Below are 27,859 nucleotides of genomic sequence, written 5' to 3'. Positions count from 1 at the left end.
TTTTTCTGTTGGTTTCAGTTACACTCTGATTTCCTCCTTGCTCCTAGGTCCGCAGCCTCCTCCCTCTTTATTCTTTATTCACCTCCTTCCTCAGAGCTTCATCCTCAGTTCAGAACTCTTCTCCACACGCTCGCCATGGAGAGTGACAACAATTAATGAATGTATGACTGAAACTGGCGTCACTCTCGAAGGTTCTAGGTCAGTATCCAATAGGTCGTTGTCTGTTGTTCATTGTTGTTTGATGTACTCAGGCATTTCAAACTCAGTCCCAAATAAATCTCTTCATCTCCTCCCCACTCCTAACCTGTTAGTCTGCTGTATATTCCACCTAGGGGCATGGCACAATCATCCCACCCATCATCTTAGACTCCCCACTTTCCTCACGACCTCCGCCATCCTCATCATTCATTCCACCTTCTGTTGGTTCTACTTAAGCATCTCTCAAATCTGTCATCACCCTCACATTCTGATTTGGGTTGTGTTATCAGTCATAAAATGACTGGCACCTGCCCCAGTCTGGCCCCCTCCTATCATTTCTCTATATCACTATAAAACTATTTATTTAAAAATATCTGTTTATCAAATTATAAATGAATGCTTGCAGAAAACCTAGAGTAAGAATTGAAAAAAAAAGTTCAGATGACTTCCATTCGAGAAACAGCCACAGCCCAAATCTTTACCCGCATCTCTTCAGAATCTTACGTATGCATGCGTGTAACTACTGTTGCAGAAAATGTTTATGTAAATGGCTCTGTGCCAAGTTTATACTTATATGTTTAATTAGAAAAGCAAGACTACATTGTACACCACTCTTAACCCCTTTTTACTTAATATACTGGGAATGACTTTCCAAATCTTAAATATTTTGAAGTGGCTGTGAATAATGGCTTCAATAAAACAAAATAAATTATGGATCAGTGCTCTCCCTCTTTTATTTTTCTCTCTCTGAGATTTGTTTTCTTCAACTCCAAAGTTGCCCTGAACATTTATAATGTATGGATCACAAGGACTTAAATTTAGGTGAGAAAGGGGGAAAAAGAAAAATATGGAACACTCGCTTTGTTTACTTACACTTATTAAAAATACTGTTTAAACAATGATATATTCTGCCCTCAAGCAATTATCCAACTTATAAGTCTATATAACAGTAGGTTAAATGCTACATATCAGGTAAAAAATGACAAGCTCAGTAGGAAAACAATTTTATAAAGTGCTTTTCCTTCTTTACATTGAGTAACAAGAAACATAAGAGAAAACTTTTGGAAACTTTTTTTTAGCTTGATTAGTCAGGTAGAGGGTTTTTCTTGGTGGACTAGCATCTGAATAAACAAAATTATTTGAAAGCCAATATTGCCTCTTTTCTGTGCAAGACACATTTGTCCATGTTTCTGTTGTAGTAGAGGTGGGGGAAAAGACCTGTACACATTTTTTAAACCCTCATCCAAAGATATAGTACATATATGAGACAGAGTGAGAAAGGGAAAGAGAAACATCAAGGGTTGCCTCTTGTAGGTGCCCTAACTGGGGGATTGAACCTGCAACCTAGGAATTGCCCTAACTGGGAATCGAACCAGTAATATTTTGGTGTATGGGACAATGCTACAACAATTGAGCAACCTGGCCAGGGCACGACCTGTACACATTTGTAACTCCAAATTTTACTTATCAGATAGAGGAGACATTGATTTCACAGATAATATATACATTTTAAAAGATTTTGGTTAATTGTCAAACTGCCTCTCAGAATGGGTGAGACAAACAGAATCACCTTATTTCCCTGGTTCATTGAATCTTTTAAAGGCTACCTTGTTTTCAGGATAATGGTTAAACCTTTCAGCTTAGTGTGTAAGTCATTTCATGGTCCTCCTCCTCTGGTTTCTCTAGCTTCTTTTTACCCCCCTTTCCAGACCATTTATTTGAGAAATAAATGGTCTGGAAAGGGGGGTAAATGCCTCATTCTATATTAATTCAAATGCCTCATTCTATATTAACTCATGTCCTAGTACTTCTGAATCTCCTTTTCTCCACCCAGAAAAGTCTGCTGTCCCTTCCCCCATTCCACCAGGCTAATCCTACTTGTCCTTCAGGAGTCGTTCAGGTTACATCCAGGCTGTTCCTTTCCCTGCTGTGCAAGACAGTTTGACTTTCATTTCTTCTCCCATAGCATCCTCTGATTACTTATCTCAAAACACTATGCATATATTGGATTTTAATTTTTTTAATTTGTTGTTCAAGTACAGTTGTCTCCGTTTTATCTACCCTCCACTCCCCCCCACCCCAGCCATCCCTGCTTTCCACCCTTGATCCTACCCCTCTTTGGCTTTGCCCATGTGTCCTTTATAGACGTTCTGGAAAACCCTTCCCCTTTTCCCCCGCAGTATGCTCTCCCACCTCCCCTCTGCTTACAGTTTGTTCTTAATTTCAGTGTCTCTGATTATATGTTGCTTGCTTGTTTGTTTTATTGATTAGGTTCCACTTATGGGTGAGATCATACGGTATTTGTTTTTCACTGCCTGGCTTATTTCACTTAGCATAATGTTCTCCAGTTCCATCCATGCAGCTGCAAAAGGTAGGAGCTCTTTCTTTCTGCTGTGTAGTATTCCATTGTGTAAATGTACCATAGTATTTTGATCCATTCATTTACTGATGGACACTTAGGTTGCTTTCAGCACTTGGCTAAAGTAAACCGAACTTTAATTTTTGAATCTTGCCATCTCTTTGAAAGCAGGCCAAATTTTTAAGGTTTACATTAGTATTCCTGGTGCTTAGCTTTCATACAGGATCTGGAAGATTACTGACCCAAGGGTTCAAATTCACCCAGTCCTCCCCTTCTTCCATCACACCACAACATAATCTCTTCCATCCTGCTCTTCAAATACACATCCGGGTAAATTTACTGCTAATTACTGAAGAGAATACAGGTCACATAGAGGCAAGCCTGGTAAAACAAATTGTGAAACACAACACCAGGAGCTTACACAAATTTAACACATGTTTAGTTTTTCCTTTTTTTCTTTTTTTTATGTAAATGGAAAACACTGATGCTGAAAACTAGAAAGTCAAGGATTCTTTCCTAGATGGACAAAGTCTCTCCTGGCTTCTATGAATTCTTTTGTTTGCTTAGGGTGGTCTTTAAGGTAGAGCAATTTGTGTGAATCTTAGGCCATTTAATAGTGTTCCCAGATTTCTGTGGAAATGTACATTCCAGAGTTTATACATGTGTTTTTATTTCATCTCCCTATACACTGGGGTGAAAACATCATAGCCATTAGTCAAAGAGCAAACCTTCCATTGACCCAACCCCCTACCCAACTCACATAAATTGGTTCTTGGTAGAAACAATCCCACTTGGCTCTGGGCCCAGGGGCATTTCTGAGGAAGGAGTGAACTGTTTCTTCTCAATCGACAGGCGGCACTATACTTCAGATGACTTTTGTTCTTAACCTCAACCTTGGTGCTTTGGGGTCTGAATAAAGTACACCTTCCCTAAAGGGTTCAAGATGATTTTACATTCAGGTTAAGCAACTTCTGTATTTATTGTTTTAACTTACATTAAGATCTTTTCTAAAAATACAATGATTTTGATAAGCTATGCCACTCTTCACTGGGTTTTTCTGATGGCCCAAAATGGGTTTCCCTTGATCCTTCAAAAATATAGGTCTAGAGATGAAACAAATGAACATGAACACCTGAACACGTTATTCAAATATATTCAAATAGAAGAACGTAACAGATAAGAGAACAAATGCACATTTGCTGAAATGTAGCTAAAACGAAAAGGTTTACCGAAGTGAAATGGCTAATGAATGGCAAATTTTCAAGCAGGGAAGGACACCGAGGACAATGAAACTATTTTTGTATAAGAACAATACAGTAAAATCCTTGAAAAATGTTCAGAGTAAGAGTTAAAAATGTAAATATATATAATACATGCATTAATTACCTAGCAGTAATTAAAATAATGGAAGTACCATATTTAATAGAAACAATAGGCAATTTTATTTTAAACAGCATTCTTAAATTTGCCCATGAAGATCACAGTAGGTAAACATTTAGCAATTTGTATTTTATTAACAAATTAGATTTTTACATAAAAATCAGCCACATAATTTTACTTACAAAAACAATAAGAATTGTTCTTATTTACTATGGAAAACAAGAACTATTTTGATAAATAAAAATATTTAATGCAAACAAAATAAGAATGGTTTTCTTTTTATTTGCTTCATCGTCTCTTTCATTTTTATTTTCACAAACTATCATCTAGTTTGACAAAAACAAAGATTACTTTGGTATCTTCTGAAATAAACAATACTTTTTTTCTAATCCTCATGAGGACATTTTTCCATTACTTTTTAGAGAGAGAGGGAGGGAGGGAGGAAGAGAGAGAGAAACATGCGTGGATCGCCTCCTGCAGGTGCCCAGACAGGGATCAAACCCATAATCTAGGCACGTGCCCTGACTGGGAAGCAAACCAGCAACTGTTCAGTTACCAGACGACACTCCAACCAACCGAGCCACACTGGCCAGGGCTGATCCAAATGATAAAATTCTTAAGCAAAGATTGGATAAAAAATTATGCTGGGTGTTCAATATTTTGAAAGCTGAATAAGCACATAAAACTAATTGGAGTTTGTGGTCAGAATAATTGTCATTTTTCCTCCTTTGCACATATGAAGAAAATACATTAATAAAAAACAGCCAATGAAAAAACATTTTAAAATTTATGTTACATTCTTATCAACTTTAATAATAGTAATTAGTCTACAATTATATAATTCCCTTTACTCAACATTAATACTTTGTCTAGAATTAGAATAGAGGTAGGTAGACTGATTTTTATATTCAAACATTTTGAAACACAGAGTTTTAAATACCACAGAAGGAATTATACAAAATAGTATTTTTTAATATTTGAGATTTAATTTACTATCATATTCAAAATAAATTTCTTTTGATGTATAATAAACTGTTTAAAACTCAGTAGGTTGAAACGATTATTTCAAGGGACTATTTAAGTTTTAATTAGTTTAATTAATTTAATTAGTTTTAACTACTACTAATCCAGAAAAAAAAATACCTATTTTTTAAATAAGGGTGTTGATTTTTACAAAATAAAAAAGGGTTGCAGTGATTTAAAAGCACTTATAAATCCCCTCAAAACAAAGTACATTAGGTGCTAGTGTGACTGACTGAATAAACGACATTTAGGAATGCAAACTGAGTTAAAGAAAAATATTTGCATAAAATACTTTGTTTTTCCATTGGTAAAATGTGACATACCTATAAACAGGAAATTTTATTTTTTCTCTTACACTTGTTAGCATCTTGGTTTAGAATAGAGCACAGCAACGCACAGCCCCTTGGGTCCTTCTGTACCTGCAGTGAGCACCTGAGGACCCCGGCCACGTGAGTTCACTCCTGTGGGGAAGATGGGAGGCCCTCTGTCTGCCAGCAATGGCTTAGCAAAAAAAATATGTATTTTGCAAATTTCTATATGTTAGTTTGGAAGCAATCTCTATTAATTTTAAAATACAATACACAATTTTCATTTTGATACCAAAGGAAGATTTTACTTTCTTAAGGAACATGACCACATTTTAAGTTTCTGATTAATATGTCACTTGAAATATAATAACAACAAATGAGCCCTTTCCTAGAAATGAAAGACAGCAGAGCATTTATTTTTCATTTAGTACATGGAAAGAAAATAAACATGAAATGTATAATTTTTAGAATTATAATGTCTAAAAGAAATCTTCCATGGGGAACTCTATGGAAAATATTCCATGGAGAACTCAATTTATAAATATTCACATTTTTGTAAGATTTACGTTAAAGACAACACTACTGGTTTAACAAAATTGTGTATGTGGCAGGGCCCTAGTGGGGGGCTGGGGATTGTGGAGTAAATATGTTTTATAACTACTCATCATTAATTTGGGGGAAAGATGCTTAGTACCTGGCAAAAGTAAATTAAGATCATTACTCTTCTGTCACAGATGATTTTCTGGATTTGAGAACAAGGTCTTTAATGGATAGAGAAAGTTCTTGAAGCTCTTTACGAGTAGTAGTAGTGGTATCTTCTTGTTCTTTGTCTAACTCATCACTCAAGGAGTCGTCTTCCTGCCCAGTCTTCTTATTTTGGTTAACTAAGTGCTTTACAACCAGTCCTTGATACTTCACTAAAAGAGTATGCTGATCCTATGAAAAGAGAAAGGAGAAGAAAAGTTAACAAACATGACTTAAGTTTTGTGGAACAAAGTAGTATTTGTTAACCAACATACACTGCAGGTCTTTGTCTTTACCAATCACTGGCCATGTGAGTAGAAAGCTGAATGGAGCAAGGTCCTTGCTTTCAAGGAGTTTACATTTTAGGAGAGAGAAAACATGAATACAGATTATTTTAGTAGTTGATTTAGCTAGGTTCCATCACCAAAGATATACTCAAAGTGATATGGCGGTTCAAAGAAGCCGCAGTTACTTGTAGTGGAGGAGTTACTTAGAAGAATTTATGCACGATAAGACTTTTTAAGGGACCCTTGAAGGACAGGTTAAACCTGAATAAGCTGAAATGAAAGACTGGACATTATTGTATCTTTTCCAAAAGCTTCATTTCCAAATTCAGAATATTCTCCACTATGGATCTGACAGGATGCTAAAAGATTCTTGAGCTATAATGAGTTTTTAAATTCAACCTCCTAATTTGCTGTTCACATTTGTGGAAATAAAAGATGATATTACTATGTCTTGGTGTCCATGACTCACATCTATCCATTTAAGATATTTGGAAGCTAATGCTTTAGAAGTTTCAAGTGTACTGAAAATATAGTACCTCTGGAATTTTATTAGCAAGGAAAGCAATGATCTGGGGGACACATCGTCCAGGGGCATGGAGCATGCTGTGGGTGGAGAACTGGAACAACAGGACTGATGTGAGGTGCAGAGTTAGAGCAGGGTCTTCTGTGACTTTTAGCTGCTCAGCCAGGGCTTGTCGATGCTGGAACAGGATCTGCCTAAACAAAAACAAAAACGTGCAAACTCTCACCAATTTCAGTTCTTCCCTTCTGTTTTCATTAGCTTCTCCAGTTTGATTATCTAGTTCCATGAACATTGTAAGGGACCTTTTTAGATATGGGGTATAGACACACATAATGCCAAGTGACATGGACAAACTAATATGCTAGAAAAAACAACATAGCAGGGATACGCAAAGTACTCTTTTTATTTTGAGTTGTAGGGGATCAAACAGAGGAACATTCATTTAAATAGGTTTTCTGTAAAGAAGGTCTCGCAGCTAATAAAAAGTTCCCAGACCTGATCAACTATGGGATTAAGGAGCTCTGCTACCTTGTCAAGGTGGGTCAGACAGGGACACTGAAGTATATTAAGACTGAATGTGCTTACAGGTGTACAATCACTTAGACACAACAATTGTCTAGGCAAAATTCAGATGGTCAGAATCCAATTGCAGATATTAACACATCTAAGAACTCGTTAGTAATATAGGTTAATTCAGTGTTACCTTTCCCTTTTTTTGTCTCCCTTTTTCAGCATAATATCACAAGTTTCTGCTGCAGAATCCAGGCAGGAAAGAAAGTCTTCTGTGCTCTGAAAAGGTATTTAATACCATGATTAATTTTTTTAAACAGGTTGCCTAAAGAAAACACAATCATTGACACTGTCTTATAATTCTATACCCTAGATACAATTTTAAACGAGGTTATTTTGTCATTATATTTGAAATTGTGATTTAGGACTCTAAAGAGGGTAAACTGCCCCAAACCTGGTCTTCTCCTTCACCTCCCAAAAAGGTAGCTGAGGGCAGAATACCAGTTTTAGACTTAGTTTAAAATTATTCTGATAAAAATCTACTCAAAGGTCACAGATTCTAGATCCAATATATCTAAATAAAATCAAACTTTACTTACCTTTTCATTCAAGGAGGTATGGAGTTTTGTAAGAACTACCTTAGTTTCTTCTGATAATTTACTTAAAATTTTTTTTCTTACCTATGGGGAAAAAATTCTTTAGGTATTATGATTTTGACAGATGTTAGATATAAGATTAAACAAAATGAAACAAAAAAGGATATTTATTACTATAACAGAATGTTGAATGGAATTTATCTTTGTTCTTGAATTTTATATCTCAAACAAAGGACAATAATAAGTCAAAAACATTCTCAAATCAGAGAACTAGTAAATCACCAGTCAGCAAAAGAGAACAGACACAGCCCTTACTCCTCCCATCTGCTAGCAGTATAAGAGGAAGATGAGAGAGAGAGAGAGAGAGAGAGAGAGAGAGAGAGAGAGAGAGAGAGAGAGAGAGAGAGCGCGAGCGCGCACAGGTGAGAGGGAGTGAGCCTGCGTGCTATGGGGGAAACCGAGCACAAGCATTCCATTTAGAGACTCTAATTCTCCTCAGAATTAGTGTAAATATTGAAATGAGATGGTGTGACTAAATGAAGGTGATGCAAAGTTATGGAATCTGGCATGAACATTACAGGACTTGCAACTAAGCAGGAAAAAAGGATGTGACCTACCAACAATTAGGGAAAAATAAAACTGTTGGTTCCCAAGTAATTAAGCATCATTAATTACTTTTAATAGACTGGTTATATTACAATACTGCTAGCATCTATATATACACTGTTCTAAACTTGACCTAAAAATCTTATCGATTTGTTTCCTAAATTCTTTATTCTCCCTTTTACTGTCCTTCTAGACTATTTCAGATGTGAGAAAATAAAATATGCTCAGATTTCACAACAAAACACATCACGACTGCCAAGGAAATGACGAACATACTTCACTTGTAATGGCTGCAGGATCGTCGAGGGCCATCATCAAATCCGAAGCTAAGAAGTTGAAAATGAGATTAGTGACATCCGTACAGACTGTCTTTAGCAAGTGTTTGGTAAGCGCAGCCTGTGTATCATCTGAAAAACAAAGGTGCTTTATTAAAGTGAATGTGCAAGAAAAATTATGAGAATCAATGAAGGAAAAAAAGTATTAAGTATACCTGTGAAGAACTTGATGCCTTTTTCAAATAATCTAATATTATTGTACAGATTTGAAACCTCTTCTTGCAAGTCCTTGATTGTGCGCTTTCTGCCTGTTCCAGAGGCCGAAGTTGTTGAAGACAGGAATACTGACCGTACCACCTCCAGGTAAATTTTATTAAGAGGTCTGTGAACAAAATAAACATATTTAGCTTATTAAAACGTGCTGGGTTTACACAGATAAAAAATTCTGATTCTGTGGAAATAAGGTTTATGAAAACATCTCTATTTTTTAAAACGAGCAATATGGAGAACAGTTCATAAGAACCTCTCCTTCATTCCAGAAATTATAACTTAAATGGATTATTTTTCTCAATTTTAAAGTACTCAATTATTATGCTAAAGACAAAACAAAACAAAAAAAATGCTTCAATTCAAATTAAATTCAGAGAAGTTTTTGAAAGTAAATTTGGAGAATAAGTAGACTCTAAATCTGTTCCCCATTTTCCATTTATAAAGTACTATAAAACATAACGGATTAAAAAAACCTTTTTATGTTCAACTCAGAAAAGATTATTTAAAGAAATAATGGCAAATAATTAGTAACTATTTCAGCTTTTTACATATAAAAATATGACTATGTAATGAATTCAGGATCAAAAATATTCCCTTAATTTTTAAAAAACCTCACTAGAAAAGCTAGATTTCTAAATTCAAAAAGTTAGATGCACTTACACAATGGGACTACTAATTCTAGAAAAGGCTACATTAGTTAGTAATAATGGTCAAGTAAAACACAATTTCTGTGACTTCTATATAATAATAAATTTATCCTGACTCATTTTAAATTAGTGCTAAATTTATTCTCTTTGAAGGCAGTTTGCTACTTTATTTTCTCCCTAAAAGTGCACCGCGCACTTTCTGCCAAATCTATATATAAAATGATCCTTTCTTTTTCGGATGTTACTTTTCATGCTATGGGAGAGGCTGGCCAGTGATTAGTGCTGGTGGCTTTTTCCCACCTGGGATTGTAAGACCAGTGAAGACAGACGCCTCCACACTCCTGCCTTTTATTTTCCACATAGTCTTGCCTGAAGCATTTAAAAGTGTTGAAATGCCTCTGTAGGCAAACAAATTCTGGAATTGTTGACTAGATTAAATTCTAAGCTTTCGGAAAAAAACCCAAAACATCTAAAATGTATGTTTTCTATCATCTTGGTGAAAATTCTATTTAGTAACTCACCAAATTTCTATCATCAATCAGAAAAAAAAAAAGTTTTTATACTTGCTTTATTAAGTACTCAGCAAGTTCAGAAATAAACTCCTCCGGGGCATCCTGTACACGTTTTCTTAGAAAATCTTCAATCTCATCCTGGAACATAAAAGTGATCTCTGGCTTTTTCTTTCCTGTAATAGTAATGAGCAATGAGGAAAAAAACAAGAACAAAACAAATGAGCAACATAAAGAAAATTATTTTACATTAACATATTTAATAAGTTGGAAATTCATTTACTGCCTACCACAAACTGTGATATTAATTTTTTTGTCACCAAAATTGGCCATATTGAATAATAGTAACTTATAAAAATACATTTTAAAATAGGATATATAGTGGCATTTTTTGAGTTATATTTTTCTAACTTTATTTAATGACTGTTTTCTACAAGTCAATCAGAAAATAATAATTTTCCTGATCTAACATGGATGGGAATCAATAAATTCTCTTTGTTGAACAATGATGGATACTGAGCAGAATTCCCTTCTTTATAAAAGTGAGTATTACCAAAAATCAAGTCATCCTTATAATTTACCTAAGATCTCCAGGAATACCCTTTATAATCATGCAAACCACAAGTGAATTAGAATCAAGCTAAAAATTGTCTTTTTGCAAAGGCATAGATTTAAAAGAGATCTCTTAATTTTACACCCGTAATTTATTTTTGCTCTCACAAAAATAATTCCAAGGAAATTTGTATGTAGCTACTATAATGGAAATAATTGTTAATTGTGGAAATGTCATGCCTACTCACTTACTCGGAAAAGTATAGACTATAGATGAAGAAAGCAAAAATATTTGTTAATTATAAAAATATAAGTGATTATTTTCAGCTAAATCAATGACTCTAAAATTGAAACCTTAGAAATAAAAATAAAATAGCTCAAAAGTCAATTTTCACTATGTATCAAGATATAAGTAGTTGAGATTACAGCTTTCGAAGAAATGAGTACCATCCTTTCTTTTCCAGATCTGCTATTCATTCTTGTTTCATACCAAATAGTTAGTGATTTCTTTGTTTGCTTCCTGCAGGCATTTGAAGTTATTAAATTGTATTTCCTTCTAGTAATCTTTCATACTGAGTTAACCCTATATTTTAGCTGAGAACCTAATTACATCCTGATTTCAGAGATTACAACACAACCATATTTCAAAAGCAATGAAATTACATTATTTTAGGTAGAATGGTTTAACTATACTTTTATAGCTCCTCTCCATAATCTATGTCCTAAAGGAGTAACACATGCCCCATTTAATACTTACTTAAGGTTGCAGATAACAGCTTTTCTTTTTTCCTTTAAGGAATTTAACCTTTTAAATACTTTATGTATTTAATTATATTTTATTGATGATATTACAATTGTCCCTATTTTCTCCCCTTTCCCCCCAGCATCCCCCACTCCCTTAGGTAATCCCTGTACCATTGTTCATGTCCATGGGTCATGTGTGTAAGTTCTTTGGCTATTCCCTTTCCTATACTGTACTTTATATCCCCAAGACTATTCTGTAACTATCAATTTGAACTTCTTAATCCCTCCACCTTTTCACCCATTTCCCCTGTATCACCCTTCCCTCTGGCAATCATGAAAGTGTTCTCTGTATCTATGCTTCTGTTTCTTTTCTGCTTGTTTGCTTAGTTTGATTTTTAGATTCAATTGTTGATAAATATGCATTTTTGACATTTTATTGTTTATAGTTTCTCTTCTTTTTCTTAAGTAGGTCCCTTTAACATTTCATATAATAATAGTTTGGTGATGATGAACTCCTTTAGCTTTTTCTTGTCTGGGAAGCTCTTTAACTGCCCTTCGATTCTAAATGATAGCTTTGCTGGGCAATCTTGGCTGTAGGTACCTGCTTTTCAGCATTTTGAACATTTCTGGCCATTCTCTTCTAGCCTGCAAAGTTTCTTTTGAGAAATTGACTGATAGTGTTATGGGAACTCCCTTGTAGCTAACTAACTGCTTTTTTCTTGCTGCTTTAAGATTCTCCCTTTATCTTTAACCTTTGGAATTTTAATTATGATGTGTCTTAGAATGGGCTTCTTTGCATCCATCTTGTTGGGACTCTCTGGGCTTCCTGGACTTGTATGTCTATTTCTTTCACCAAATTAGGGAATTTTGCTTTCAATATTTTTTCAAATAGATTTCCAATTCCTTCCTCCGGCACCCCTATGACGTGAATGTTAATATGCTTGAAGTTATCCCAGAGGCTACTTACGCCATCCTCATTTTTTTTTCATTCTTTTTTCTTCTTGCTGTTCTGATTGGTTGTTTTTTGCTTCCTTATCCCAAATCATTTGATGTGATTCTGGCTTTGTCCACTCTACTGTTGATTCCCTGTAAATTGTTCTTTATTTCATTAGTGCATCCTTTTTTTCTGACTGGCTCTTCTTTATGTTGTTGAGGTCCTCACTAAGTTCCTTGAGCATCCTTATAACAAGTGCTTTGAACTCTGCCATCTGATTGATTGCTTATCTCCATTTTGTTCAGTTCTTTTTGTGGAGTTTTGATCTGTTCTTTCATCTGGGCTATGTTTCTTTGTCTCATTTTGGCAGTCTCCTGTGTTTGTTTTTATGTATTGGGTAGAGCTGCTTTGATTCCCTGTCTTGGTAGTGTGGCCAAATGTAGTAGGTGTCCTGTAGGGACCAGTGGCACAGCCTCCCCTATCACCCAAGCAGAGTACTGGAGGTGCACCATTTGTGTGGGCTGAGTACACCCTCCTCTTGTAGTTGAGTTTTTATTACTTTTGACAGGTCAATGGGATGGATTTACCCAGGCCAGTCACCTGCAAGGCTGGCTGTGACCACTGACTAACAATCTCTGCTCTAGTGGAGGATCAGCTGTGCCAGGGCCCACCCCACAGAGCAGGACTTACTTCAGCAGGGCTCTGGTGCCCGCTGAATCTTCCCCTTGAGTGTGTTGCTTGTGAAGGTGGTTGGGTGATGGTGTTATGACATGGCCTGTAGTTGTTCACTGGGTACACAGGCTCTAGGGTTTCCTGGGAGGAACAGGCCAAGGTCAGCCACTGCCTGTGTTCTATCTGGGGCCACTTGGCATAAGCTATAATGCGATCTACAGATGGCTGCTATTTGTGCTGGACTTGGGGGTGCCCAAGTGTAGGCAGGCTGTGAACCAAGGCCAGCTGCTGCTAGTGCAGGGCATGGGGCCACTTAGCAAAAGATATGGTGCTGTTGAAGCCAGCTGCTGCTTGTGTTGAGAGGATTTAGGAAAATCTGAAGCATGAGTGAAAACATAGAAAAGCCACTATTAATAGCTTGGGTGGGCCCATAAATTGGGTGGGCCAGAGTCTCAGGGAATCACCAAGGTGGGGCAAACAGTGAGAGCCAGGTTGATGAAGTCTCAAATACAGTGTCTGCCAATCTATGGCTCTGTGGGGGGAGGACTCAGAAAAGGAACAATGACTCCTGCCAGCAGCTGTGTTTAAGACAAAGTTGTACCCCAGCTCTCCCCATGATGCCAAACACTTCATTTTCTCCCTGTATATCACTGGCACCTTTCAAGCTGCTGCCTCAATACTGGAGCTGAGGAATCTGTCTAAGTAAGTCTGTGCTGGGCCCTTTAAGAGGTACTGCTTAGGAATCCAGAAGTTTCTTCTACTGACTCAATCCCCACTGTCTTTTACAGCCAGAAGTTAGGGAGACTTCTCTTCTTGGCACTGGAACCCTGGGATGGGGTTCCTGGTATGGGGCTGGGACCCCTCGTTTCTGAGATATCCCCTCCTGATTCTTATCCACCACACATAATTGTGGGACCAATCTGTTCCATGCCTCTGCATCTCTGCCTCTACTACCAGTCAGGATGGATGCGGTTTCTTCTTTAATTCCAAAGTTGTAGAACTTCCATTTGGCTTGATTTCTGACTGTTCTGAGTTCTACAGTTGTTCAGTTGTACCTCTGATGTGGTTGAGCAAGGAGGTATATAGTGTCTACCTAGGTTGCCATCTTAGAGAATCTCTGAGAAATTTTTTTCTAAAATGCACCTTCAGTCCTACCCCTACTGCACCTGGGGAGTGGGGAAATCTATTTATCAATGAAAAACTAAAACTCACATAAGGCAGTTTTAAAGTATTTAAAATAAGGGTAGAGCCCTGGCTGGTGTGGCTCACTGGACTGGGTGCTGGCTTGATTGGGCTGGGTTCGATTCCCAGATCAGGGCACATGCCTGGGTTGTAGGCTGGGTCCCCAGTAAGGGGCACGTGAGAGGCAACCACACATTGATGTTTCTCTCTCTCTCTTCCTCCCTTCCCCTCTGCCTAAAAATAAATAAAATCTTAAAAAAAAATAAGGGTAGAGCTAGTAGTTTCTATGATTTCCTTTAAGTAATACTGTTTTATGCATGACAAGAACAGTAGCTATTTTTACCTATCTTAGAATACTTTAAAGACAGATCTTAAGCAACTGTGTTAGCATAAGTAGTGGCACATTAATAGCTGAAGTCATGTCACTTGATATCTACATCTCCCAGCTCTGGCCCCTGTATCATGAAATCCATGGAAGAGGTAAAATAAATATCTCAAATTATCATTACTTCAATTTTTTCCTCTTTGTTAGGGAAAAGGGGGCGTAAGGTATCATACTTTTTTTTTTTAAACAAAGTATCCTAATTTTATTTAGAAAAATAAAGATGTCTCTTGCTAACTTAAAACAACATACACTAACAAGTATAGAAAAAGAAAGATGCATATACTTAAGTCTCCTCCTTAGATAGAAGCAACTAACCAATTAAGTGTTATCATAAAAAATGAATGTGTATAAAATCAATGTTTTCCACTTCAATTTGCAGAAATACACTTTTCATAAAATATTATAACTTGTTTTGCAAAGTAGTGGGAGATATAATAATGACTCTGCAAGGTGAAACTCTGCAAAGTCTTCTTAATAAACAATGGGGAAGTTTACAATTTTTCTGTGACCTTTTAAAAATGTTTGTGAAAACATTAAAAGCTCTTACTGGTGATTACAAATGTACAGGGAAATGAAAAATACAACATACTTATAATTTAGTACACTGTAATTTAGCTCATCACAAACACTGAGAATGAAAGTGTTTTATTTCTTTGTAAAAAACTAATCAAGAATAGTTTGAACTATGCTTGCCTCCTTCTCACCCTGTGATGTACAACCCAGGGCACACATCCGTTCTATGCTTTGGCAAGTGGCCCTACTCCATTTTTAACTCTACAACATTTTATTCCTTGCCCCTTTAACATTGTGAAACACCTCTGAGAATTCCTTTAATGTGAAGTTTTTTGTCACCTTCACATTAAACAGTAGTGATGTCAACATTCCCACAATCAACTTCTTCTTCTATAACTCCATTTATTCTCCATTCATATTTCATTAACAGTGTTATCACTTTTTATTTATTTGCTGCACTTTCATCTTTGACGGCCAATTCCCTCTTTAGATTATCCATTTTCGTAAAATGTCACAGGGATTTATCACCAGGAAACAATGAGGCAACACAACTACATGCTTTGTCTGTGCATAGAGTGAACAAGAGATGCACAGTGATCAGTCTGGCAAACTGAAATGAGTGATGTGATTGTCACAGATCATGGTGCACATCTGCTAGTAATGTGCTGGTTTGCTGGCTCAGGAGCTAGCAGCAGAGTTAGTACTTTATGCATTTACCCAAAGTTAACAGACCTTGGTCACTGAAATATGAACCACACTGTTGGGGACTAATGTCATTTAACTAAATTGTGGTGACTGAAATTAATGTCCACTGAACTGTGCAAAGCAAGGACTTCCTGTATAAGCATATACATCTATCTGCATGCATCTTAAGAAAATGTTTTAAAAAGCCCCATCCATTTACAAAGAAGAGTAAAATAATGCTACAAACCAGTGTGAGATGACTCATCATCACTATCCTCATCTTTTCTTCCTTTCTTCTTGATTTTCTTAATTTTGTACTCTCTGGCATTGCCACCGCCTCCTCCTCTCACACTTCCACTGCCCTCTGGGAGAAATGACATTAGTTAGTACTACTAACTAACTAGTAACTAACTTATTACCATTTTTAGAAAATGACACTACATTGTCGTATTTAACTTTACAGCACAAAAAAGCCAAATACTAAACTTTTAGCTACTTTTAAATGTCAAAGTTTCCTTATTAAAGCAGAAGTTGTATAAACTCAGTAACTAAAATTTGCAATCTCTTGAATTTGAACAACTCACTTAGATAGCCCATGTGCTCTAAATGCAGTCTCTTCCTCCTTCTCCAATGACACATCTTTTCTGTAGCTTTGTCTCACTACTTCTTGGGCAACCCATTCATTTATCTCTTCTTCTGTCTTCCCCAAAAGAAATGTGTCCCCATTTGCCCTTCAGTTACCACAGCCTCATGAATATCCCCTATTATAATACTTCACAAAATTTAATTATAGTTGTTTTTGTCTTCTTGTGAAAAATTATTCCCCATATTTACAGGAGATATCCTGATTCTTCCACCGCTCAACAAGATAATAAACATTTTGAGAGCAGGAAAAATGTCTCACTAATATTCTGGTCCTTGGGGTTAAAGCAACACTTGACACATAAGAAGAGCTCAATAAATATTACAGAGCATCTAAAAATGTGGTCCATGAGTATTAAATTGGATTACTAGAAAAAAATATGTATCAGTCACCTACTGGTTAAATAAAAACTAAAAAACCAAAAATGATGAAACAAACTAAAACATGGTAAATAGAAGTGAAAAATGTTATTGAAGTATTTCTCTATTAGATATTTACATTTAAAATATCTATTCCACAAAAAAAGAATACTTCTATAGGGACTTAAATATTGAAAATATATTTGTTCATGAAAATTCATTTTTAATATAATTATATGAACTAAAGATTTTATAAATTCTAAGTAAAATTACCTTAAATTTCATATCATATAATTGTAGGTTCTAATTCATTTTTCCTTACTTTTATGATAGAAAAATACAATTTTCAAAAGAACAAGTCCAAAGTGAATGTGCTTTTTATTACATTTGGTAATAAGTTTCTTATGGGGAAGATGTTCATGTCTGGCATTATTCCATGCATTAGTTATCACCTATGACAACACAACAGTACTACCACTGAGACAAAGTACCAAATAATCCTGAATTTTCAGAAGAAATAAAATAGACTACTTATACTGACCTAAGTGCAACCAATTAATTAAGAATTTATAATTCTATCTTCCAATGCTATGATAAAATAGCCACAACTGTGAATACTACTATCATTTACTGAAGTAATTTACTATATAGTTTTCTTAGAATAGAGAGAAATTTCAAAATATCATTATTGAAAGACTATAGAAAATGGGTTTTGAAGAGGAAAATGATCTGAAAGAAACAGGAATGCATTCCCATAGCAAATAAAAATTGTTCCTACTATAAAAATTATGGAAAATAAATGTGAGTTTCCAAATGCAAGTTACTAGTATACCAGTACCACCTAGAATAATGTCCAGTGACTCTAAATTTTAAAAAGTAGTATTTCCTTGGAAAGTTCATTTATTTGATAAGTATTTATAGAGCACCTAAAATATGTCAATAAGGGTTCTAAATACTAAGGAAACAACAAAAAAAATGAGATGGACAAGCTTCCCATATAATAAAACTCATCACAGTGATAAAAGTGATGAAAAAAATGTCAAGATAATATGACAGAGAGTGACTGTGTCTACTATTCTGGGAGACTAGGGAGGCCTCTCTGAGGAATTGATATTTAAAGGTGATCTCTAAATGACAAAAAGGAACCAGTTCCTTGCAGTTCAGGACAGAGCATTCCAGGTAGAAGGAAGAGCTAGTGCAAAGGCCCTGAGGTAAACACAGACTTGCCAACTCTGAGGAAACAGACAAACAAACAAAAAGGCTACTGACTACCGGACTGGAACGTAGAGGGTAAGGGGAGAACAACAGGAGATGGGCCAAGCATAAAATTCACTAGCTCTCACAAATAAAACAAATAATAAGTAATCACCAATATTTCCATTTTTATAATCAAAATTTAATTCATTAGCAAAACATTTGGTTAGTATTTGCAGTCAATGGTGAACTGACCAAATAAAAGGAATTTCAAAGGGCCTAATACATGCACAGTTCACTGCAACAAATAAAAAACTCATCTTTGAATCTCCTTTTTAAATAGTTTATTACCTGTTGCTTTCCTTCTTCGTTCATCTTTTTTATCTTTTTTACTTGTATTAATGTTTTCTAAAATGGAGACTTGTTTCAGATCTTCTTCAGTTATTAAATGAACTGGATTATTTTTCACTTCCTAAAACAAAAACATGCTTTTCTTGATAGGCATAAATATATAACATTACAAAAAGCATAAAATAAAAGTTGTCTATGTACTCACATCCTAATTATTCTTGTTTGGTTTCATTGCTAAGAGCCACAGAGATGTGTCTTGCAATTGCCACTGAGACTCTTCCTCTTTGCTGAAAGGCATCCTCTTTCTTTGCTAATCTCAGATTTTCGTATCCATGTCAGCTAATAAGTACTGTCTGGTCAATGAACCACTGATCACACACCATCAAATACAATCTTCTTTGGCTGTTTTTGCCACTGCTTAACAGATGACCCTTACTCCCTTTCTTTTCGAGACTCCCAAGTCCAGTGCCATCCCTGGATACCCGAGATTACTAGAAAGGTAAAATCTCCTCCGGCCCCCAACTCTACCATAATGAGCATATATGAGCTGCACAGTTAGCATATAAACGTCCCCCCCTCTAGACTCATTCTTGATTTCTGCTTTTAAAAAATTTACGTTAAGAACAACGAACTATTTCCTAGTTCAGAAAATGGTTCTTTATCATGGAAAAGGGTTCATATCTGTAGTGATAAAAGTCCATTTTCATGTTAAAAATGGTATTTCCCTTTTGGTTTTCCAAAGAAAAATGTCTAGAATGTTGACAGTTCAAAGGATTAAATCACCTGTTTTTCTGAATTTATTTTTGTGTTTGGAGGGAGGAGTACAAGGAAAAAAATTGATGACCATGTTAAGTTCTTATTTTAGCAAAAGGTCACAAGTAAAAATAATAATACAGGTATTCAGTCACTGGTAGCTATCATGCAGCAGAGATTTTACGTGCACCTTCCTTTATTTACAGATATCCTTCGGAGAGGAGGCGTCACTGTCCTTTCTCTGACGGTGAGGAAACTGGAGGGCTAGTTGTCCAAAGTCACATAGAGAGGAAACAAGTTGAGACTAGAACTCAGGTTTACTGATATCAGTGCTGTGCACTTTTTCTCCTCTGTGCTGCTTGGCAGCTCAAATGTAGAAAATTATCTTTTTTAGACTTTTAACAGCTTGAAAGGAATATAAATATAAATTATTTACATGTTTAATAAGCTCTCATGAATTTATTAACAAGCTAAGATAAATAGGCTTGTTCTACCTATTTGTGAGTAGGCTTTATCAGTAGATGGGGCTACTAACTAGAAACATGAATTGAAGAGTCCTTAAAACAGACTTGGCATGCCCTCTACTTGGACAGTAGTTGCTCTGAGGAATTATTGCATTCTGATAGTAATGAACACTTCCTTTCCTCAGTAAATTACCTGGTTTGTGTACCCTGAACAGGTAAAATTAATGAGGCTCTGATAGATTTAGTTAGCATGTTATGTAGTGATAGATAAATAAACTGTGTATTTATGAATTTTAATGTTGGACCATACCTTCACTTCATGTAATTTAATTGTGAAGTGTGTAATTTCATTTATATAATTTCAATTCATAAAATCAGCTCCCTAAGTTCTAACTTATATTTTCTGATGGGAGTAAAGAAGGAGAAAAACAACTCTAGGAGAGGAAATAAAAAGGAATGGTATGGTAAAGGAAAATAATGCATAAAACACGGTGTTCATTTCTGAGTATACATACAGCTTACCCCATTTTTTAAAGATACCAGATGAAAATACTGTTTCGATTGCTAGGTGAAAAGAAACCCGGCATACCTTTTCAGCTTTTTGGTGCATCCGTTCACTGAAGAGTTCTGTACAGTCATTTATAAATTTTTCACTGACTACAACTGTGTCACTGAAGACTACAGCTGAAGGCTGTTTGCTGAATGCTCTCATCACTTGTTGAAGCAACATTGCAGCATCTTCAACTGATAAAGAACTAGGTAGCAGAGGCTAGGATTACAAGCAGATGAAAAATTATAAATGCAATATATCACAGACAAACCACCTGTTATATGTGTACTCTCCCTAGATGATCTCATTAAGTCCAATAGCTCTCAGAACCATCTACATGCTGATAACTCCCAAATTATATTTCTGCTTTCATCATCATTCTGAGTTCTGGTCCCTAATCCTAAAGCTTCCCTAGCCTTCCTCTTCCTATGCCTAAGCGGCATCTCAAATTTACCGTGCCCAAACAACAGTGATCTGCAGCTATCTGCCCCTACTTTCCCCCATCTCCATGAATGGTTCCAAACCTGCAAGTCACACTCAGCTTCCGTCATAAACTTCCAAACAACCCACCATCAAGTCTAGACAACTTTACCTCCAAAATATATTTTTTTTAGCTCTTTCTAGTACCTGAAATTATCATTTTCATTAACTATTTACCCCCAATAAAAGCAGCCCTCCCTGACAGCAGGACCCTTATCTCGACACCACATTGCCAGCAGGTAAAATGGTGCCTGGCACACAGTAGGCACTTAATTTGTTCAATGAATAAATACACACTTATATCTGTAATCTCTGGGAACTCATATATCTAAAACAAGCAATGTTCTGCTATACAGAGTCTGGGCCCAAACTAGTAAATAATGAATTGGCCTTTTGTTTCACTTTCTTTGCCTACACTTATCTTTTTGGCATAATAAAGGCAGGTCAACACGGAATGCTGTAAAAAGGCTATCAGTGCTAAAGCACCTCTGTTAGCTCATTAGCAGAGATTAACGGATAAGGAACAAACAAGAAGCCTGATGCCAGCAAAGCTGTAAATGCTTTGATAAGATTGTGAGAAGTCTCACCCGTTTGTGTGGCAGGACTTCTAAGAGTGCTATAGGGTCTGCTTGTTGGGGATGGGGAGAAAATGCAGACAGTTGTAACTGAATAAAAATTAAATAAATAAATAAATAAATAAAATGCATGCTGGGAAAAAAGAGATTTATAGAATCCTGGTGGTTGACTATCCATGTAAAGGGTCACCTAACTTCAAAACTAGAAAATCTTTAAGCCTAAAATGATTAATATCATTTTTGTTGAAACGACTACTAGAATTTGGCTCCAAAGCCAAGACCTTTATGTATCCTAATTTTTAAATTGGCATATACTAGTGAAATATCAGTTGCCACTGGTTTAAATAAAAATTAAGGAGAAAAAGAATAAAACATACTGCAATATCAACCCAGGTTCCAGAGCTGATGGCTTCCTCTACTGAGGCTTCTACCTGATCCACAAGTCCTTGACCAACACAAGCTGCTTTCAAAAACAAGAGTTGTGCATTCCTGTATCTTTTCTTTATGTAGCTCACAGCATCTGGAATTCCAAGTCTGGACAAAGCATCAAATTCTAGAAATACATCACAAGGTTGGAATAGAATTGTCAATGTTCACAGTTTCTAGAAATCTTAGAAAAAGTTAAATTCTATCAAACTCTATTCTTTGTGGATGTGTTATATTCTAGAGTCTTTTTTCTTTTTTAAGAATAAAGCAAAGAAATCTACCACAATCTATTCCCTGCTTATATTACCTTCCCAAATTTTTATTACTAAACATATTTAAAGAAAAATGGGTTCAAGTATTTCCTTAATCCCAGCTGTTTTTACTGCCTCTCTAGTTGAGCGGTCAAAGGGAAACATGAGGACTACAGAGAAACAGAAGTAGAAAGGGTGGATGAAGGAGAATGTAATGATTTCAATCAAGAAAAAAACACTGGAATTTATTTTGCTCATTACAGTTAAATAAAGCAATGGAATTTATTTTTCAAATGTTTCATCAAGACAGCTTATGACAAAGTAATTCTTCAGTCTAATTTAAACTAGTAAGAGATTTAGCATATAACACAAAAGTAAAAAATGAAAACAAATTTACAACCATTAAAGTTATTGAAGATATCTACTGTCTTCTCTCTGTCCCTAAATAATCATGTTTAAGAAAACCAATTATAATGAAGTTCTAATCCAAGTCCATAGTTGAAAAAACTAGAAAGTACAATAAGGAAAGTCTAGAAAACATAAGCTACACCCCATATTCTAGCACGCATTTAAAGTATCTGAACACTAATGATTCACAGGTTTATAACCGAGAAAGCAACTGATGTCTACGTCGTTTGACTTGGGTTAGAAAATTAAAGTAAGTGAGATATATATATTTATTTGCTAGTTGCTTTAATGACTAAATTCAATCAATCTACATTATTGAAATGACAGAGCCTCAGAAACCAAATTTAGAATAACTTCAATGTTTCTGAAATATTGGGTATCTAATAATAATGAACACTGTAAAGTTGATAGCCATTAAAAAATACTGCTAAAATATTATACCTAAAGAACTGGGCAACTTCATAAAATATAACAAGTATTTATTTTTATGCATTAAAAATTACTTTAAGTTGTATACCACTGGAAGGTTGATAACAAGTAATGTTGGACCAATGTTGGAACAGATTTTGGACTTTTTATAACATTTCAATAACTATGGAATTAGACTCAGTTTCAAAGACCCACAAAAACCTACAGTGTGACTACTTTTACATTCAAAGAAAACTTATAAAACTTTCTAAGAATGTGGTTAGTATTACATAGAAGTTTTAGTGTCTTAGGAAAAAAAGTTACCTAGATAGCCATTCTGCCTGAAAAAGGAATCCACCCAGGTACTTTGTGTTTTGGAATAGATGTCAGGCACAAACACCGCCTTATCTTGTCTCCCACCGACCACAGTGCCTCGTAAGCGTCCACTATTAACAAGTTCCTCAAGGACAGCTTAAAACAAAACCAAACAAATAGAAATACATCAGAGCAGGTAATAAATCTCAAAAAACCCCAAACTTTACTATTTTACAATTTAGTTATTCTTAACCTTTAAAAATGCAATTTAAAGTTTAAATTGCAAAAATGAAGATATATTTTAGACAAAACTTTTCTGCCATTTATGAGATTACTCAGGTCATAAATTCAGAAAATTCTGGCATCTAGCTAAAGATACTCAACTTGTAAAAATTACTTATTAACACTGAATTATTACTTTGAGTAATTTTGGGGAAAAATGCCATTATTTAATGTCATGTTTTGTTTAAAAGGAGATGATTAAATACTTTGAGAACAGATGTTACCACATTTAGAAAATCAACATATCTAGATCATATTAGAATCAACAATGTGAAATAAGCCATGGACATTTTTATAAGTTATTATACTTCCACTGTTCAAACTGGAGCAACACGTTTTAATGCCACCTACAAAAAGAAGCGTAGTGCTGTGGCTCAGAGGATGGACCTGGATGCAGACAGCCTAAGTCCAAATCTCAACTCTGTACCTACTAACTGACAAACCCTGGACAAGTCATTTTACTTATGTTTTCATTCTTCCACCTGTGAAATGGGGATAATAATAACACCTATTTTACAGGGTGGTTGTATTCAAGTAAAATGCTCAGAACTGTAGCTAGCATATCATAAGCAGTCAATAAATAAATGTTAACTAAATATCACTACCACCCCCATCACCAGCATCATCAACAACATCAACAAACTGAAGCCAGTCTGAGAACTGGATAATGCTATGATTAGCACCATATTTAAACTTTTTACTTAAACAATAACATTTAACTAAATATCAAAATCCCCTAAATAAAAAAGACAAAGTTGATAGGAAGGAATTATTTCTAAGTGAAACAGCAAGCACATTCAAAAGATGTTTGGCACAAATAAAGTCTATCAAAATTAGCCTTTAACGGAAATAAAAATCAGTTTACATATGAATTTAGAATTTCAATACCGAGTAAATTAGAATTCATCAGAAAAGTCTATAGATTTCTCAAAAACTGCAACCCATAATTTTAAATGCTAAATTCAAACCAAAGTTATCAAGTTACCAGTAATTACTTGAAGAACTTTATATTACAATGAAGTCCTACCAACCTGCATTTATGTAGATTCCAAAATATGTCACATTTTAATTTTAAATACATTAAAAAAATTTACATTTAATTCCATATTCTGAAAAACAGTGAAAATAATTTTTTGTTCTATACTTGAATTTTTCCCATTCTTTATTTTAATTCTTATATTTGCAGAGAAGTCAAAAGATCAAGTCATTGCTTTTGAAAATTATTTCAGCAAAGTTTTAAAATAACCCTCAAACCCTCAAAAAGCTTCATAAACACACTTACAAAATAGGCAATGAGCCAAGATTATTTTGGAGATATTATTGTACTATTCTGCTTAAATGCTAAGAATATATTTTTATTGCTATAAAATCTTTGTAAAACCTTTTTAGACAAACACTATTTACTTCGTTCTAGAAAATATAGTAAAAATCTGTAAGAAACAAACTAAAAATTATTCTTAGTACTACAATTTTAAGTCTCTCTCTACATATGTATATGTCTAACAGAGTATTTATACACACACACACACACAATATTTTTTTCCATTCTACTCCCCTCGGGGTAGCCAAAATAAATAATTTGGTGGGTATAACAGAAACATACATGAAAATTAGTATCAAGAAATTTTTCAACCAGAAATATTCTGGTTACATAAGTTTTAAGATTAAAAGAGGTAAAAACATTAAAATTAGTATGTTTTATATTAATAGTCTGTTCAGCAGCTAATTAGGTGATATATAATATAAATCAAACTCACAGTAAAGAAGCTGTTCCTGAAATCCATATTTTGATATCAAAGAATTCAATGCTGTAGGCCTTTTATGAAAAAAAAGCAAACCCAAAAATTCTTACTTGTAGAATTTTACTTACTTTATAGTTATATATATTTATGAATTAAAAAATAATTAGTTTATAAGAATATTAACATATAATTGATTATATCAATTAACATATAATAAATAAATGAAGGCAAAAACTGCATCACATTGTCTATCCTTAATGAAAATTATGCTACTAAAATAGCAGATGAAAAGATCTGTCTTCCTAATCTGGGATCAAGTTATTTTCCCACTAAAATTTTTGCCTCACATTTGGTGATACCTCACTCTCTGCCTTACCATTTATTGCATGTTTGTTTTTCTTTATTCTATTCTTTTTGTCTGGGAGGCTCTCTCCCTATCTGGAAATAGTCAAGTCAATGTTATATGATTCTATTTCTGAAGAAAAATGAGACCACAGATGTACTGGAAGAAGTCTTAAATGATATATTCCCAGATTAGGTGGATGACTAAGAAGGATCAACTTAAAATGCTCTTTTCTTGCTTATCGCTATTTTCTGTAATGACTACGCATTTTTTAAAAAAAGCTTTAATGAGGTGTAATCTATATATTAAAAATCCAACCATTAATATGCTTGTACAAATCAATGATCTTAATAAATTCGCAGTTGAGCAACCATCACTACAATCCTGTTTTAGCACATTTCCATTGCCCCCAAATTTCTAAATTAATGTTTTCATTTAATTCCTGTTGGGACCCCTAGACCTAGAGCAGGGGGCCCCAACCTCTGGGCTGTGGACCAATACTGGTCTGGGCCTCTTAGGAACCAGGCCACACAGCAGGAGGTGAACTTGAACATAGTGCACTTGAGTCATCCAGAAACTATTCCCCTATTCCCCATCTGTGGAAAAACTGCCTTCCATGAAACAGGTCCCTGATGCCAAAAAGGTTGTGGACTGCTGACCTAGAAAACCACTGATCGGCTTTCTGCCTTTATAAATTTGTATTTCTAAAAATTTCAGGCAAATGAAATCAACATATGATCTTTTATGCCTTGCTTCTTTCACTTTGCGTGTTTTTGTGACTCACGATTGAGTATGAACCAGTATTTTCCCTTTTTTGTCACTGAACAGCAAGCATTCCATTGTATGGACATACCACATTTTGCTTATCCATATAACAGTTGACAGACATTTGATTGTTTCTAGTGAGGGGCTATCATAAATAACGCTTCTCCAAAAATTTGTGTTCCTGTCCTTGTGTGGATACACGTTTTCATTTATTTTGGGGAGATCATGTGAGTGCTTTTATTTTATAATAATTATAATTTTCTAAGTAAGGAAACTATAAAAAATAGTTCTAGACTTTCTGACCTTAATTTTTCCCTATTCATTTTAAGCCAATTATGCCTGTTTTCAGGTACAAGTGTAGTTTGTTTTTATTTTTATGTATATAAGTAAGAGATTTTCAAGTTAATCCAACTAATTAATCCTCTATTGTTGATTACTTCAGATGTTATAAATTTCTCTATGACAAACTTGGGACAGCAGTAACAGCTGTCTGGGTATAAATTGGTATGTATTCAAAACCCCTGTGTTTGCGTCCCCTAAAGCAAGGGACATAAAGGAAAGAATAAACAAGTGGGACCTCATCAAAATAAAAAGCTTCTGCATGGCTAAAGAAAACAGCATTAAAATGAAAAGACAACCAACAGTACGGGAAAACATATTTGCCAATGATACCTCAGACAAGGGCCCGATCTCAAAAATATATAAAGAACTCACACGACTCCACTCCAGGAAGACAAACAACCCAATTAAAAAATGGGCAAAGGACTTGAACAGGCACTTCTCCAAGGAAGACATACAGAGGGCCCAGAGACATATGAAAAGATGCTCAGCATCACTAGCCATCAGAGAGATGCAAATTAAAACCACAATGAGGTACCATCTCACACTTGTCAGAGTGGCCAACATAAACAAATCAACAAACAAATGTTGGAGAGGATGCGGAGAAAAGAACCCTAGTACATTGTTGGTGGGAATGCAGACTGGTGAGGTTACTGTGGAAAACAGTATGGAGTTTCCTCAGAAAACTAAAAATGGAACTGCCCTTTGACCCAGCAATTCCGCTGCTGGGATTATACCCTAAGAACCCTGAAACACCAATCCAAAAGAACCTATGCACCCCAATGTTCATAGCAGCACAATTTACAATAGCCAAGGACTGGAAGCAACCTAAGTGCCCATCAGCAAATGAGTGGATCCAAAAACTATGGTACATTTACACAATGGAATTCTATGCAGCAGAGAGCAAGAAGGAGCTTATACCCTTTGCAACAGCATGGATGGAACTGGAGAGCATTATGCTAAGTGAAATAAGCCAGGTGGTGAGGGACAAATACCATATGATCTCACCTTTAACTGGAACCTAATCAACAGAAGAAAAAAAGCACTCAAAATATAACCAGAGACATTGAAGTTAAGAGCAATCTAACAATAACCAGAGGGGAGTGGGGAGGGCATAGTGGGGAGAGGGGTTTTCAGGAATTACTATAAAGGACACATGGACAAAACCAAGGGGGAGGGTGGAGGTGGGTGAGTGAGGTGGGTTTGTCTGGGGTGGGGTGGAGGGGTGGGGAGAAAATGCAGACAACTGTAACTGAACAGCAATAAAAAAATGTTTAATAAACAAAATTGTATTAAAAAAACAAAAAAAC

The 27,859-nt window shown here is 35.2% G+C and overlaps 1 protein-coding gene across 1 annotated transcript in view; it reads right to left on the bottom strand.

Annotated features, from left to right (window-relative positions):
• Positions 1-3,692: 3,692 nt before the first annotated feature.
• The window catches only part of UFL1 (UFM1 specific ligase 1), a 37,148-nt gene continuing 12,981 nt past the window's right edge, over positions 3,693-27,859 (bottom strand). The window contains exons 7-19 of the mRNA XM_024551738.3: positions 25,118-25,176; positions 23,088-23,234; positions 21,648-21,823; positions 20,255-20,434; positions 18,449-18,569; positions 16,149-16,265; positions 10,294-10,411; positions 9,025-9,191; positions 8,811-8,941; positions 7,932-8,012; positions 7,526-7,611; positions 6,836-7,016; positions 3,693-6,204 (exon numbers count right to left, since the gene is read on the bottom strand). Of these exons, the coding sequence (XP_024407506.1) occupies positions 5,986-6,204; positions 6,836-7,016; positions 7,526-7,611; positions 7,932-8,012; positions 8,811-8,941; positions 9,025-9,191; positions 10,294-10,411; positions 16,149-16,265; positions 18,449-18,569; positions 20,255-20,434; positions 21,648-21,823; positions 23,088-23,234; positions 25,118-25,176 (1,783 nt within the window). The 3' untranslated portion in view covers positions 3,693-5,985. The remainder of the gene's footprint in view (positions 6,205-6,835; positions 7,017-7,525; positions 7,612-7,931; positions 8,013-8,810; positions 8,942-9,024; positions 9,192-10,293; positions 10,412-16,148; positions 16,266-18,448; positions 18,570-20,254; positions 20,435-21,647; positions 21,824-23,087; positions 23,235-25,117; positions 25,177-27,859) is intronic.

This window comes from Desmodus rotundus, chromosome 11 (assembly GCF_022682495.2).
Source record: "Desmodus rotundus isolate HL8 chromosome 11, HLdesRot8A.1, whole genome shotgun sequence".
Lineage (NCBI taxonomy): Eukaryota > Metazoa > Chordata > Mammalia > Chiroptera > Phyllostomidae > Desmodus > Desmodus rotundus.
This window is presented reverse-complemented; position numbering and strand designations above follow the sequence as displayed.